The sequence below is a fragment of the Calypte anna genome, chromosome 2, assembly GCF_003957555.1.
Source record: "Calypte anna isolate BGI_N300 chromosome 2, bCalAnn1_v1.p, whole genome shotgun sequence".
NCBI classification, from domain to species: Eukaryota; Metazoa; Chordata; class Aves; order Apodiformes; family Trochilidae; genus Calypte; species Calypte anna.
The window spans coordinates 14319899-14334687 of NC_044245.1; the positions used below are offsets into that span (position 1 = coordinate 14319899).

The 14789-nt window shown below is 36.8% G+C and overlaps 1 protein-coding gene across 11 annotated transcripts in view; it reads left to right on the forward strand.

Moving 5' to 3' along the window:
* The window catches only part of PARD3 (par-3 family cell polarity regulator), a 435816-nt gene that overhangs the window by 174981 nt on the left and 246046 nt on the right, over positions 1-14789 (forward strand). For 7 of the 11 annotated variants that reach the window (XM_008503892.2, XM_030444951.1, XM_030444949.1 and 4 more), the window contains exon 5: positions 7750-7881. The exons of the other annotated variants lie outside the window; for them this stretch is intronic. In XM_008503892.2, coding sequence (XP_008502114.1) covers positions 7750-7881 — 132 coding nt within the window. The remainder of the gene's footprint in view (positions 1-7749; positions 7882-14789) is intronic. 11 annotated transcript variants of the gene reach the window in all.

Below are 14789 nucleotides of genomic sequence, written 5' to 3' on the forward strand. Positions count from 1 at the left end.
TCTCTCTTTCTGTGATCTGGGTGAGCAGTATCTGTGTGAGCCATGTCAAGTCCATAGACAAGGGGATGTGATGCTGCATCACAAACTGGGATTGTCAAGGAATGTCTGGATGAGTGAGTATCTTACTGGTGATGAAGGAGTGGTGGAACACACACACTTTGTTTGTCTTTTCAGTTCAGTAAATGCAGTGTATAACCCACAATCATGCATTTACGGTATACACTTGTGGTTTAAGAGTTTCTGCAGATTCATGTATTTGTCTGTGTCATTTTCATACTATCAAGAGTTTTGTATTGGTGCAAAGCAGGCTTGGATTTTGACTGAATGTGTAGCTAGCAAGAAAAAGAAGTGTAAAAGAAAACCCAGGTTGTCAGCTGTACTTCCCTACAGTGTTCTGACATGAGTGTGCACAGTTTAAACACTGATGATTTCAGCCTTTTTTTCAGTACTGTATTTTTTAATGAACTAAGGTCATGCAATGAGTGCTAATCACACAAGAAGACGAGGAAGGGTAACCAGACAAAGCAGTCTCAGAATAAAATACAGACCCATAGTGGAACTAATCTCTAAAAGGAGTATCATGGCTGGGGAGATGCTAAGCTTTAATTAATGGGGAAATTTGGCTCCAATAAATACAGAATTTCAAACCACAGATGCCCAGTCACTTTTGGGTTTATTTCTGCTTTGGCTAAATTTGGTGCTGAAACAGATGTCAGCATGGTTTTGTTTTACAGCATGTCAGAAAGGGGACAGTCATTGTGTGCTACCACCCAGTTTTATTATCTTTTTATAAGTGAGCTCTTCAGCTCCTCTATGTGGGTGTCCAACTTAAGAGCATTGCCTAACAAGCACATGAAGTCAGGGAAGCCTGGACAAAAGCTAAAGATGGAGAATGATGGGAAGCTGTTGAGTGTGAGAAGGGCCAGTGAGCCTGCAAGGAGCTTAAGGTGATGGTGCTGCTGTAGGCTCAGATAAAAGAGAGGCATGGTGCTACAGGCCCTCTGGTACCTATTGGGGTCTTTCCCTGCAGACAGCAGAAGAGATTCTTGACAAGGTCCAAGATGAATTTTCAGGTTCAAGGGGGAAAGGAATGCTTTTCTGCTGTGTCCCTGTCTGTACTGTTAAGTCTTTGGGCTATTGTCTTAATGCTTCTGACCGTAAATCATCACTCTGCCATCTTCTCAATGTAATGAATAAAGAGTACAGAAAAAATGGTTAATTAGTCTGAGAGGACAGGGCTATAAACTAATCCCCTGGTCTCCTTTCTTCATTTCAAGACTACAGATGCAAGTTTCTAAACATGGAAGCAACCAGTTGCAACATTTTAGAAGTATGGCTACTTGAAAGCATTTACCTGATGTTTAAAAGGATGCTGCTGGTCATTTATAAAATATTCTTCATGTCAAGATCTGAACATAAGATCATTATGAAGTTTTTTGTACCCCATTGTTTTCTCTTTCCCCCAGCTCCCCAAATATATTTAACTTTAACATTCTATTTGTGAAATTCTATCTACAGAGCATACTTCTGAAATTAGTTATTATCAATTTTTCCCCTTGTCCAATTTAATTTCTTAGCTCTCCCAAGGAATCAAATGAAAGCATATTGACAGTTAAAATAAATGTCTTTACAGAAGCTGTTTCATCTAAATCCAAAATTACAAAAAGCATTGTGTAAATTTGAGTATCAAAGCAAGTATCTGTTAAATTGTGTTGAATATGCAGGATTGTGCATAGTTATAATATTGCATTTAAACAGATAACCATATAGATTCATATATAGCTGTATAGCTGTAGAAAGTCTTTAAGGGCCTTTGGAGTGGCACAACAAAGGTAATATTTCACTGGTGAAAAGTAGTAGAGGAGAAACTTGTTTCTAAATGTAATGTGAAAAGGAATCAGAACTGTAGCTTCATGACATTGTGAGTTAGCTGGTTCATTTATTTTACTTTAAAATGAGACTATGGAAATCCATGCCTTTTTAGTTAAGAAGCTTGCTGCAATAAAATCCAGCTTCTGAATTATAATTGCAGAATATCAACTGCTTTATGTTCTTTGGGTTGTTTTGCATTATCTTGCGTGAGGTTTTTGTGTGACATTAATAAGTGGAGAGTGAATAGAAGCAGCTTCTTTCCTGTCCCTCAGTCTGAGAAATAACAATATACACAGCCTGGTAATTTCTGGCTTTGCGTGCATGCATGCAGAGATCATGACATTTTTGATTTTTCCATTGTAAACAAGATAGATCAACAGAATGTTTTGGACAGACAGTCTCATGGTCTTTTTGTTTACTCTTAATTTAACTCATATTCTTTGACACTAAAGCTCTATGTATAACACTGCATGCACAGAAAGCTCTTGGTTCATCATGGCCCCTGGTTACTGTTTTTTTAAGGTCAAGTCTTGCTTATCAATCAAAAGGTAAATTGGCATATATGAATAGGAATGGGACAGCTCTGGAAATTTCTGAACATAAGATTGCAGAATCTGAGGAGAACACTGGCTTTTCGATTGCCTTTTTACTTGTTGGCATCTAACTGTTGTTGTTGAATAATACATTAATTCCATTAACGGAGCTATAGAAAGGGTCATTTCTGAAGACAAGTCTTTCTGAAAACATCAGAATGAATACAGAGTGGTCATTCTTTTCATCTATTTTCATCATAAATAGGCATGCAAGTTCTTTATTAGACAGTCATATTTGCATCCTCTTCAATCCAGTTGCTGGAAGTGACCCATGTTCCAGGTCAGAGCTGAGAGGAGACATGAAGCTGCAATAATGCCTTAATGTGGAGTTCTCTTTCACCTTACTCCTTAGAGAATGGCCTGGGTTAAAAGGTAGCTGATACTGGGTGACTGGAACTGGTTCCTTCTTACATGAGTTAGATGTCTGGGCTTAATAGATTTTTGTAGCTCCTGGGGACCATGCTCTTCAGTATACTTCAAAAACAAACAAAAAAACCCACCAAAACCCAAACTAAAACAAAGCAAAAAATCAAGCTTTGAAACTAAGTTGTACAATGATAAAGAAAACTGAACCCATGAGAGGAAAAGGAAGCTCAACCAAGAAGTAGTGTCAGGTTTTTAAAATATATAGATATTTATAATATGATTTTTTGGGGGGGGGAGGGGGGAAAGGGATCCAATCAACTGGTCTTATCTCTCTTATATTTATTTATTTGTACAGTTGAAAAAATACCCCAAACCCAACAAAAAATCCCCAACCAAACGACAAACCTCTAAAAATGTAGACTTTCAGATAGCATGGAACATATATGTATATTACTGAATTTATAAATAGATGTTCCCATCAGACAGAGGAGTATTTACTTAAACAATATGACTGTTTTGTTAGTCATAGCTTTTGGCATCCTGACTGAGAATGACATCAAACAGTTCAAGGTCTAACATGGACATAGTGGTGCATAAATACACTTGCAGACATGAACTTGCCCAAAGTCTGTCAAATTAAATTATAACGTCAAAAGATTAAATGACGTCTCATCTCTAATCAAGATGGACAAATCTTATCTCCATCTGAGGCTGTCATGATTAATCAAACCCAAGCAAGGGAGAAGCCTTTCCCAAAATGCACAGTGTAAAAAAAAAGAGAATGGATAACAACAAAAAGAATGTCTGCCCAAAATGGTCCCTCTTAGTGAAGATTGTAAATGAGAGGCGGAGAATTTCTGTAGAAATAATTAAAGTGAAATTCTGGTTTTCATTTTTGGATTATCTTCCAGAGAATTAAAGAGGTCTTTGATCTGTTTTACCCCTGTTGTATTGTAAGGTAGTATTAAAAAAAAACAAACCACACACTGAAATTGCCTACACTTTACATAAGCATCAAAACAAAGGGAAAAACACAACTCCTTGACTAGCTGGAAAGTGTTCTAGTGGCAAATGAAATAAAAAAACATTGGAACTGTCTCTGTGTTGGGTAGAGGTCATTCTGGTTGGGTAGTGATACTGGGAGTCTATAGGGGTACAATTGTGGGTTAAAATCACACGAGTAAATTTATGCACTGACAGCCAGTAATTGAAGTGCACAGATCATGCTAATGCATCATTTTGTCTACTAGCTGCAGAGTCTTTGCTGGAGAGCTTGTTATATATTACAAGTAATCTGAAATTAAAAATATAGCAAAATTGCTTCTTTTTTCCTGTCCTCTTTCACCCAACCCTCCAGCAGAGCCTGCAGTGACACCATGCTGAACTAAATTTTATGTGTCCTCATTAAAGATACTGCAAAATGCTGCTGTTAAGTGTAGAGGTAATATTCTGACTTGGCAGTTTTAGTGCTATATTGATCAATTTATATTTCAAACATGATAAAACTGGCACGACCCATGGTCCACAAAAATGTTTGGGAGAGAATCTTTAAAAAAAATATAAAAAAATTATTAGAGCGTTTAATTGTAACTGATGATGCATGTCAGCCCTGGTCCCAGGAGGGCTTACAGCTGCAGCTCCAGAAGAAATGAGGATTCCCTGTGTGACTCTGATGGCTTCTGTACCATGAAATCTATTTCTTTACAGTACTGATGTTAAAGTGACACCTTTTCCAATTGGATGTTGGGAGCATGTGTGCTAATTCTGGATCATGCTGAATAGAAATAAAGCCTTTTGGGTTAACATTTGCTTATTTGGCAATCTCTACCCCCCACTATATATATATATACATATAAATAGATAACAGTGAACAACATTGCAACTGATTCATTAAGTCCCTGTGTCAAGCTGTAGTGAAATGTTTTTTTCACCCCCACCTCTACAGTTTATCAACACCGCTGTCTTTGAATTTCATCTTGTAGTAGTAGTAATGGAGATTCTTGTATAAATTGGGTTCCAGTTAGCCAGCAGCATCTTAGGATTTTGTTGTGTAGCTGTCTGTGAGAAGGACCATGTCAAGCAGTGTTAAAAATCCTGGTCTGTCTGCTCCTGATCTTGCTTAGTTTTTGCCCCAGTGCTGTCACCTGTGGAGTACCAGGACAGATGTTTGCCAAAAGCAATGACAAAGAAATGGAGGACTTGTCTATGGCTTGTTGGTTTTCTAGTGTTTTGCTCTTTGGCTCACAGCAATATGACTATGTGGTTGCCTCTGAGAAGAACTGATAAGCACAAGAAATTAGAGAAACCCTATCTTACTACCATTCCAGCTTTTGCTTCTGCTGTCAGAAAAATTACTGAGCTTTGATGGTTTCTGTAGAGAATGAACTGGTACAGGTCTTAGTAAGAGAAAGGCATTCTTCTATTGAAGTGGCTATAGCAGAAATATTTCAGTAGATGGGATGAATATGCTCTTATGGTCAGCAGAGATAATATTAGGAGTAAACTCCTTGCAGAATTCTTGACATTAGTTCAGATGCACCAGAGGCCTAGCTGAACTCTTCTTGCTTAGATAGTATCGCTTATACTGTGGCATTTAAGGCTTTTTACAGCATGAATTTCCAATATAAACTCTAAGCAGTAAGTCTGTCCTGCATGATTCAGAGCAGAGACTTAGCACTGAATGATTGAAAAGCAGCAAATCCCTTGATAAATGTTTTTGCCTTCTTTCTCAGTTTTGCAAAAAACTCTTTGGGTATGGATAATGGATGCTCTGTGGAAAGTGATTTTTTTGTAATGTAGATTAAAATGTCTTTTAAAAAAAGTTAATATTGAAGATTGTAAACATGAACAGACAAAAAATTGAATTATCTGTAAAGTACAAAAATACAAAACACATCTTGTTACATAGGAAGAAATTTCTATTTATTCAGACTGTGTGATGATCTGTGAGGGAGCGAGTTATAGTTACATGACAATAACTCATGTGCCTCTTTTCTTATTTCTTTGTCAGATTTTGATTTTGTGGTTATAAATTTCCACCACTTTGAACAAGAGAAATTGTTACTTTGGCTTATAGGAACTGTGCCACCTCTGTCACCAGAAGAGGAGAATTGAGTAAGAGAAGCAACAGGAAAAAGTCATTCTGTACACAACATTCTGGCTTTTATGACTCTGCTAAGGGAGAGCTGTGTAAAGCAGTGACTGACTTTCACTGTCCCTTTTGTAAGGAAGAAACTGAGCAAGTCTCTAGTTTGTTCTATGGTTAACCACACTAGAACACTGGATTTTTTAAATTCTTTTTTTTTCAGTTGCTGAAAAACACAAGATTCTTGCTCATTTGTTGCAGGGTAAACTAATTTATAGTGGTGATCTGTTAGGCTGGTTACTTATGCAGACATAATTTTTACGAGATTATTTTATGCTGGTTGAATTCAAGCTTTAAAGTCTTGAAATGGAAGTCTTATTTTATACTACAATGTTTCTTTCAAGAAAAGAAGTAATCAATTAAGAAAGCTTAAGTTTGATGTGTCTGGGAGCAGACTGCTCTCCCAGGAAGCTCTTGTGAACTATGCTACATATCACAGTTACAGAGACCTGGATTTCCAATACCTTTACGAGAAAGAAAGTTGTGAAGGACAATTGTAACTGAATTGATACATATTTTAGAATATTGGACTAATAATGTGCCACACCAAAGAAATATCAATACAGTGCACAGGGAAAAGAAATACTAGTGCTGATGGAATGAAGTATTGATGTAAGAAAGGGTCAGAAATCTGCTGTGTGATATAAATAAAAGTTACGAAACATTTCTTAGCTGTGAATGGTGTTTGTTTATTTTTTAAAAGATTTTTAAGATTCCTAAAAATTTTAGTGTTGCAAAATATGTAGGACTACAATCCTACTTTAATTGGTGATAAATGACTGTAAGGAAAATAGGCACTTCCTCTAAATTATCTGATTTGGCATGAGGATAGACAAGCACTGACTGGAAAATAATACTCTGCTTCTGAAGGGAGAATACTTACAGAATATTTATAAGCCTCTTTTGAAAAGCTAAGAAAAGTTTCAGTTCCATATACTATTTTAGTTGGAGGGAACTAACCTATATAAATTATCTGTAATTCATTGTCTTTTAGCTAAGGGTACCTCCCATGGTGAATAATCTACCTCCTTATTTGTATTGGCTTTTAGTGGGTAAGGAGCTAGCATCTTAGAAATTGAAGAATTTTTACAGTGTGTGGGAAAGATGTGAATACAAACTCATAAATTGAAAAGAAAAAACCCTGTATTTTTTGTATCGGTCTCAGTGAGATGTATCTCCATCAGCACCATCTTTAGCCGCTTTTGTTTTACAAATGTGACTGTATTTGTGTATCTTCAGGTAAACCAAGCAAAACATTATTATGTAAAATAATAATTAAAGTTTTGAACTCTCTAGCATGCTGTAGAGAACAGTATCTGGAGCAGTGAGGCAGCTTTTGTTGTAAATTGATTACAAATGGAGATGTGGGAAAATGATATAGTGGCCTTTGCTGTCCCTGGACGGACTGTTTTGTGGTATATTTGCTTTTTGTGAGGATGAACTTAAGGAGCCTGATGCTCTGAAAGCCTTGCTAGCTATTTTCCTGGGAAGTCTGTGCACTAAAGGTTTGAGGTTGGAAAAGAGAGATCATGAAGGACAAGTTGGATGTATGAACTCCAAACCCACTGAAGGCTTTGGTTGAGCTTCACTGGCATTAAGGAAGGGGACCTCTTGCAATTGGATATCCAGACAATTGCGTTGACCTTGTGTCCAGCTAGACCTGTGTTCTCCTTTTTCAGTCTTCCTTTTGTATTTGTTTAATAACCAGCTGCATTGCTATGTGCAAGGACTGGTTGTTTTTTATAAGACACTTTTTTGTTTCTTTTAAACTAGAAAGATGAAAACTACAGAAGCCTACCACGAGATACTAGTAGCTGGTCTAACCAGTTTCAGAGAGACAATGCTCGTTCATCGTTAAGTGCCAGTCATCCCATGGTGGACAAGTGGCTGGAGAGGCAAGAACAGGTAATATATATGTGTATATATATATATTACTTTATCTATCTAATTTTTATGCTACTCCAAGCAATTAAGAAGTGTATTCTTACGCAATAGTGGCTGCCTAAGAATGGTACAAGCACCAGTGGTATGCTGACTAAATTTGCATGGGATTTGTTCTGCTTCCAGAAAAAAATATATTAAGAATAAAATGGAAAGCTGCAAATTATTTAGTTTCTGATTCATATATATATAGCATGTGGAGTGCTGCCGTTCTTCATAACTATTACCAACAAGGTTATTTTAATTAGAGAGTATTATTTGGAAAAACATTTTGCCACTGAAAGCTAATAATATTATTACAGAATAGACAAATGTGGGTCAGTTTTGGCAGTGCACATTTAAATTGTTGTTATTCTTGACATTGTAAATTATGCTAATTATAAATTTGGAGACAGTGTTATGTTTATTTAGTGTACGTTTATACTGCTTTTGATCTTCAGCTTTTTAGAGACACTGAGTAATTCCAACCTGGTTTTTCTATTAAAAAACTGGTAGTCACAAAGGTTTAAAAGTGTCAAATTAAAATTACCTAGCAGTCACTTTATGTAATTGCATGTGCCTGAAGTTTTCCAAGAAGTGTCTTCAAATGTATAATGAAAATTCACCTTTAATACAGAGACTGGATATGTGACAGGAAGCCCTACTGTAGGATAGTAAATATGTAGAATTATTACTTCATTTTTCTTTTTGATTCAATAGTACAATAAAGCATGGAGGTTTTGTGTTGAACATAAATGTGTAATTTGTATAAAATGTATACAATATTTTACAGCAATCCGGCAGAAAAAAAAAATTTGCTTTATACAGAGCAACATCAAAATGAAATTTGCCATTTGACACAGCCCAGCCTTCTTAAACTGTGCCTTGTGAATAGAGGGGAAGGTTAAATCCAACTCTGGTCTTCTTCACCTACAAGTCCTGTGCTGATATTTGAAGTCCAGTATTGCCGAGTCCTAGGATAATCCAACATTTTTTAATTCAACCCCATTCTTAGTTAAAAGGAGGTTATGTAATAACACAGAGTATAGAAACCTAAACCAACTCTAATGTGAGCTATTAACTATTTTTGTATCTTGTAATTAGCTGCAGATTAATTTTAAAATATATGTTTTATGGAAAAGCCTCTCTTTTATTCTTTGTATATTTTCCTCTGCACATTTAACAATAGTGGCAGTTCTGTTACATTTTCTTGTGAAAAGATGTAGATTTAGTATTGGTTTAGCTGCTGTTTTCTGTATCTGAAGTTCTGTGATGAGCTGGAAAGTTGGTGCCCAGATTTGAAGGCATCTCCTGCTATTGCTTTGCTTGTTTGATGCATTTGAGGCAACTTTCCTTGTATCATTAGGTTCTCACTGTGGCAGTTAATGAAACTGTTGTCTCAGCAAAAGAAGTTGGATTAGGAATCTTTATAGTGATCATCTTACAAAATGTTTGGTACATAAATATTATAATATATGGTGTTTTATATTAAGCTTTAGGCTGATTTTGGTCTCTGCACAGCTTAACTAGTTCAACTTATTCACTGGTTAGGCAAATAACTGGGCACTAGTAGTAGCGTGGATGAATATTTGTACTGGTTGAAGACTAAAATTGCAAATACCATGTTTCTTCTGAGCAAGTTTTCTGCTTTTGGTTCATGTTTGTTTGTGGTGGTGCTTTTTGAGTGCGATGGAGAGAAGGTTCATTCTTTAAATGTATTAATGAATCTGTATGTACCTGGAAGCCCAGGATCCTTTTGCAATTTCATATCAGCAGGATCATTAATTAGGCTGAAAGCTGTTTCACAGGATATGCACAGGAGAACAGAAGTCTGTGGTGAGAGTGGGATGCAGCACAACTGCAGAGAGAGGGAGTGAAGTGCTTGGCAAGGGATGGAGTAGCTACAGACAGAGAAGTTCTATTCTTTTTGGGTTTTAAACGCTGTCCTCTGTGGGCTTTTTGTTTTTTTCACTTGTTAAGCCTTTGAAGAAGAAACTCAAGTGATTGGGCTGATATCTGGCATAATTAATTAATTTAGCAACTTCCAGTTCTGTTCCTTTGTGCTGCTCAAGGCTGTGGAGGGTCTGGAGTGGTCTGTGCACCCTACCAGTATATGCATAAAAAATAGCAGGGAATAGGTCTGGCAGCAAAGGTAAGGCAGTGACAGTGCCAAGAATCCTTGTGGCAGAATCCATTACAGATAGCAGGGGTAATAACAGTCCTCGTAGCTTCTGTTTGTGGCTCTTTAGAGAAGATAGTAGGAAGCATTGGATTAATCTTGCAGACTCCAGAGGTTTGTTTTTGGAGAAAGTGTCCTCTGGGTTGGGCTGTTTTTCTCTCATGTCTTCTTTTTGAAAATCAGGAAAAGAATGCTTTCAGGTTGATCTTTGTCAGCTTATAAAATACATGAGCATTCACTGGAATTGTGTTTTGAGAAGACAAAGTGTGATGAGCCAAAGAAGTGCAATTTTTTTTGTCTGGATAATACCTCATTTCCCATGAATGGAACTGTGAAGGCAGCTGTGATTCTGCAGCATTACTGCCCCTTCTGCAGGTGAAACTGCAAGAGCCCTAGGAAGTCATTATAAGCTGCTGTAGAAGGGACTAATAAGGACACAGAATTAGATATGTTCCAGTTAGTTAGAGAAATAGTTCTGTAAACTTGTAAAGGTTTTAGTGCCTAAAAACGGAGAAATACATGAAGCCTGTTAAACTACCTAGAAGTAATTGCTTTTGCTCCTATCACGATTTACTAGAGCTCTGCTAAATTAGAGTGATACATCAAAGAAATGGAAAAGATTAATTCTACTTTCTGACTCCTTTAAGATATTCTGGTTGTATATTCTGGGTTAGCTATATCTACTAAGGATAGTTCCTAGTTAGTTCCAGAGCCCTCTGGTTGTCCACAGGGCAAATGATCCATGTACTTCTCAGAACGTTTTGTTATTTCTTAAGCCCACGAAATAAGTTATGTCATACTGATTGTACCAAAGAATCATTTCACCGCTGCAAAGCCAAAAATCCAAGTGAGATTTCAAAATATAATTAGAAAGTCAAGTTATTTTTTTAGCTTTTGCTCAATTATTCCATTAATTCACTCCTAGAGATTGTCATGTATTAGGAAAAAAAATTGCCATCTTTAATTCTGAAATAGTTGAAAAAAGAAAAGCTACATTTTTGTTCTTCACCTTGCCTCATACAGAACTTTCTTTTCCGCCCTTAGAAACCAAACTCTGAGGAATAGTTGAAAAATCATATTTTCTCTGAAATTTATTCATATATATGGTAATCTTACTTTTATTTGAGAAGTCGTCTTACCTCCGTTCACCTCAAGACTTTCTCAGGCCCTGATCAAATCTGGACTCATGCTGTTTCAATAGAGGGAGGCATGAAAAGGGAATGTATGAAAGAGTTAAACTTTTCACTTACTCATCAAGTTTAACTGCAAGGAAAACTTCCTTCAGGTGGTCATATTAGTTTCATTAGTCAAATATTTGAACTGGCAGCAACAAAACACCTTGTACTGAAATAGTCTATTCCTTGCTCCGCTGGAGAGACCTTTTTTAGCAGAAGGTTCAAGAGGACTCAGCAATGCTGTGCACTGAGATGGGTTCAGGAGCAACAGGAGAGGGAAATTCTATCGCTGCCTGGCTTCAGTATGAAGGTTTGCAAAGACAAGAAGATTGCTTCAATTAAAATGATATGCAAATATATATACTTAACTTTTGGATATGTATCTGCATTTGTCAGTACATGAAAGCAATGTAGGAGACTGAGTAAATTTCATGGTTATTGCTGAAGAACAGGTCTGATTTCTGAGATTGCTGTTGCTTTCTAATATCTATAAAAATCAGAGATTTTTACTCATCTGTATTCTGAAATACAAGATAAGAAGTTGGTTACTACTGCTGTCTTCCTGAGGACAATTGTGCTGTACAGAACACTTCCCCTAAGTTATTCTTGTTCATGACATCTCCCATAATAATCTGGTAGAGTTTCTCTGGTTCCTTTTTTCAATGAGATCAGACGTACAAGTAGCATATGGTCTTACATCTCAATTTGTAGAGCACCTGCCTTCAGCTTGTATTTTCAGCAAAATAAGGCCTGCTTTTAATATGATTGAATATACCCTCTTAAAACATTTCGATGCTATAAATTAGTGCGTTTCAGTACTGTCAGTTTAAAAAAATAATCAGAGCTTCAGAGGCATGTTGGTAAATTCAAACCACTAATTTCCTGTAGCTGCTCCAGCTTACCCATGTTGTCAAACTTCCACAACAAACATCCGGCTTCTGTTTCACGCCTTAATGTAAGAATAGAAGGCAGGAATGCAGCTCATTTATTTTGTTGAGTTCTGAATGTTTCACAGTGGTAAAGCTAATGCATATTAATATTTTTATTTTCACCAGCGTAACACTTTTGGGTTTCTCCTGGTCTGACAGGTGTGTTTTGGCTTTTGTGTCTATTTTTTTATTATGACTCTAATTACAGAGAAAAGTTCTGCAACTTCTGTGTTTCATAGCCTAGAGATGGGGGAGGGCTGGAGGTTCTTATCTCAGTCTCCCCACATGTAGAGGTTGAAACTGTAGCAAAAATTGTTGCCATTAATGAGTTGTGCTTGAAGATTTGTAAAAAGGATTAGCTAGGCTTCAGTTAGAGGAATAACTTTTAACTGGTTATCCATTACTCTCTAGAACACCAAGAGAGAGTCACTGCTTTTCTCCCTGCAGGCAATTTAAAATTGTGTCTTGTGATAAAAACCTTAATGAACAGAGGGCCATGACAATGTATAAATTATAAAATACAAAGACAGATTTAAAGCTTGTCATATTCCTTGTAAAGAGCCTCTGTCATAGAGATATGCATACATTTGAGCTCTAGGCTTAATGCAGAAGCCTGGCTCTTTTTTGGGAGTCCTCAATGAATTGTCCTATACGATATGCAAGGGTTGTATGTGAGAAGCCTGGAAGCTGTCCAGAGATTGTTACCAGCTGGTGAACAAGGCCATGGTCATGCAGTTTGCTTGTTTCTGTGGGTAGAGCTATGGGGCATGGACAAGAAAGGCGTGGACTGGCATCTGACTCTGCTTTTAAGTAATTGCCCATAGCTGCAGCTATGGGTAGGTAGAAGCAGTGACTGATACTTGGTAGAGGGTTCACTTAATGCTTATGTCAGTCAAAGAGCCGCTCAGAAGACCTCAAGGTACCCTGGCAGGACTTCAAAGTATCCGTAGTCCCATATCCACTTGCAAATTCAGTTTTTACCACCTCAGACAGGAGTTTGTGGCTGTGTGATCACACTGACTTCCAGATAATGTGTCTGTGAACAACTCAAGTGCTACAGCTGTTTCTTCTTGCTTTTGTACTGTGGAGAAGGTGAACCATTTAATTTGGTCTAAGAATGCTTTCTTTTAGCTGCTGCTGCTACAGGTGATTAGGTATTGACTACTAATTTATTTCTGTATATTGGCAAGACGTTAAGTCCTTCAGCTCAGAAACTCAAATGAAATGGAATGCTATAAAATGTTGGCTTGACCTTAGAGGGACAGTGACATCTATGTATGGGTAGCAGTTACATCTAGATCTGGGTCAGGCAAATGCCCTGTCTGTCTGTCAGAAGACTACCTTAACATCTTGGAGCCATCACTAAATACAGATGTCATATTTTTTTTTCATATTTTAATGTTCTATTTGACTAATCATGCCTTTGAAAAAATATTTTTATATATAGTATGGCCAAAATAATTTAAAACTTTTAATAGTCTTTGACCTTTGAGAATAGTGTAGAGGTACTGGATATCACTTGTCTGTACATAACCACAATTAACTCTTAATTCTGTAAACTTGTTTCAATGTTGTCCCTGTCTTTCATTTATCATTAATATGGTAGAAAAAAACCTCCAAATCTATACAGAGTGAGATGCACAATGAAAACTCTGTACTTAGGTTTATAATGTGAGTACCTACATAAAAATATCCAAACCCTTACTGTGTAGTACTGGAGTCCAGATCTGCATCAAGTCAAGGTGTGCATGCAGTCATGGCACTTCCAGACAGGACTTTCTGAACTGCTTCCAGCCACTGAGGCTCTGGGAGGTGTTGAGGTGCCCAGTTCCCACAGACACATCTCAGGCTGGGAGACCTGGTGAAGGCAGTTCTGTAGTACATGTCAGAATACTTTTAAAAGGGCATAGGAGGGTAAAGCAAGGTCTTATGATGGACATGTGTGTTCTCTATGTCTATATTTATGGTTTCATGAAATGTCAGGTTGGAAGGGACCTCAAGGATCTCTGCTTTTTGAGGTTGAAATCCTTGCCATGATTTTGTGTAGTGAGAAACAGAATCATAGGTTGATTATACCTTTAAATCTGAATTTGAACCTATCTGTGTTCAGATCTGGACTTCAAAATCTAGCTTTCATTTCTATATTTAAAATACATTTGCATTTTAGGTTCTAGCTTGATCTACTTCTGTACTATGTAGACACTAATTCCTACCCCCCAGAAGAGTTGTCATGTCTTCTCAATTTAGAAGAATCTCTGTATTATTCTGGATAAAGCTTAGATATGAATACACTAATACATCTATTTATTAAATATTCTCTAAGTGTGTATACATAACCACAGAAACAGATAGAAGAAGCCTTAAACAGAAAGGCTTGTTTGTATGCTGAATGTGTGAGTATGTAAAGTGGCAGAATCAAATTTCAGACCACAGTGTGTATAAATTTAAGAAAATATTAACATGTAATTGAGAAGTCTGTGCACTTGTATGCAAAGTAGACATGCTTGGACATGACCTAAATTGTGTATTTTGGAAATACGTTCTTCTTCTTATTTTTCACAGAGTCACAAACAAATCTGAAGTTATTTTTAGTGCTGAAGGTTTCAGTTT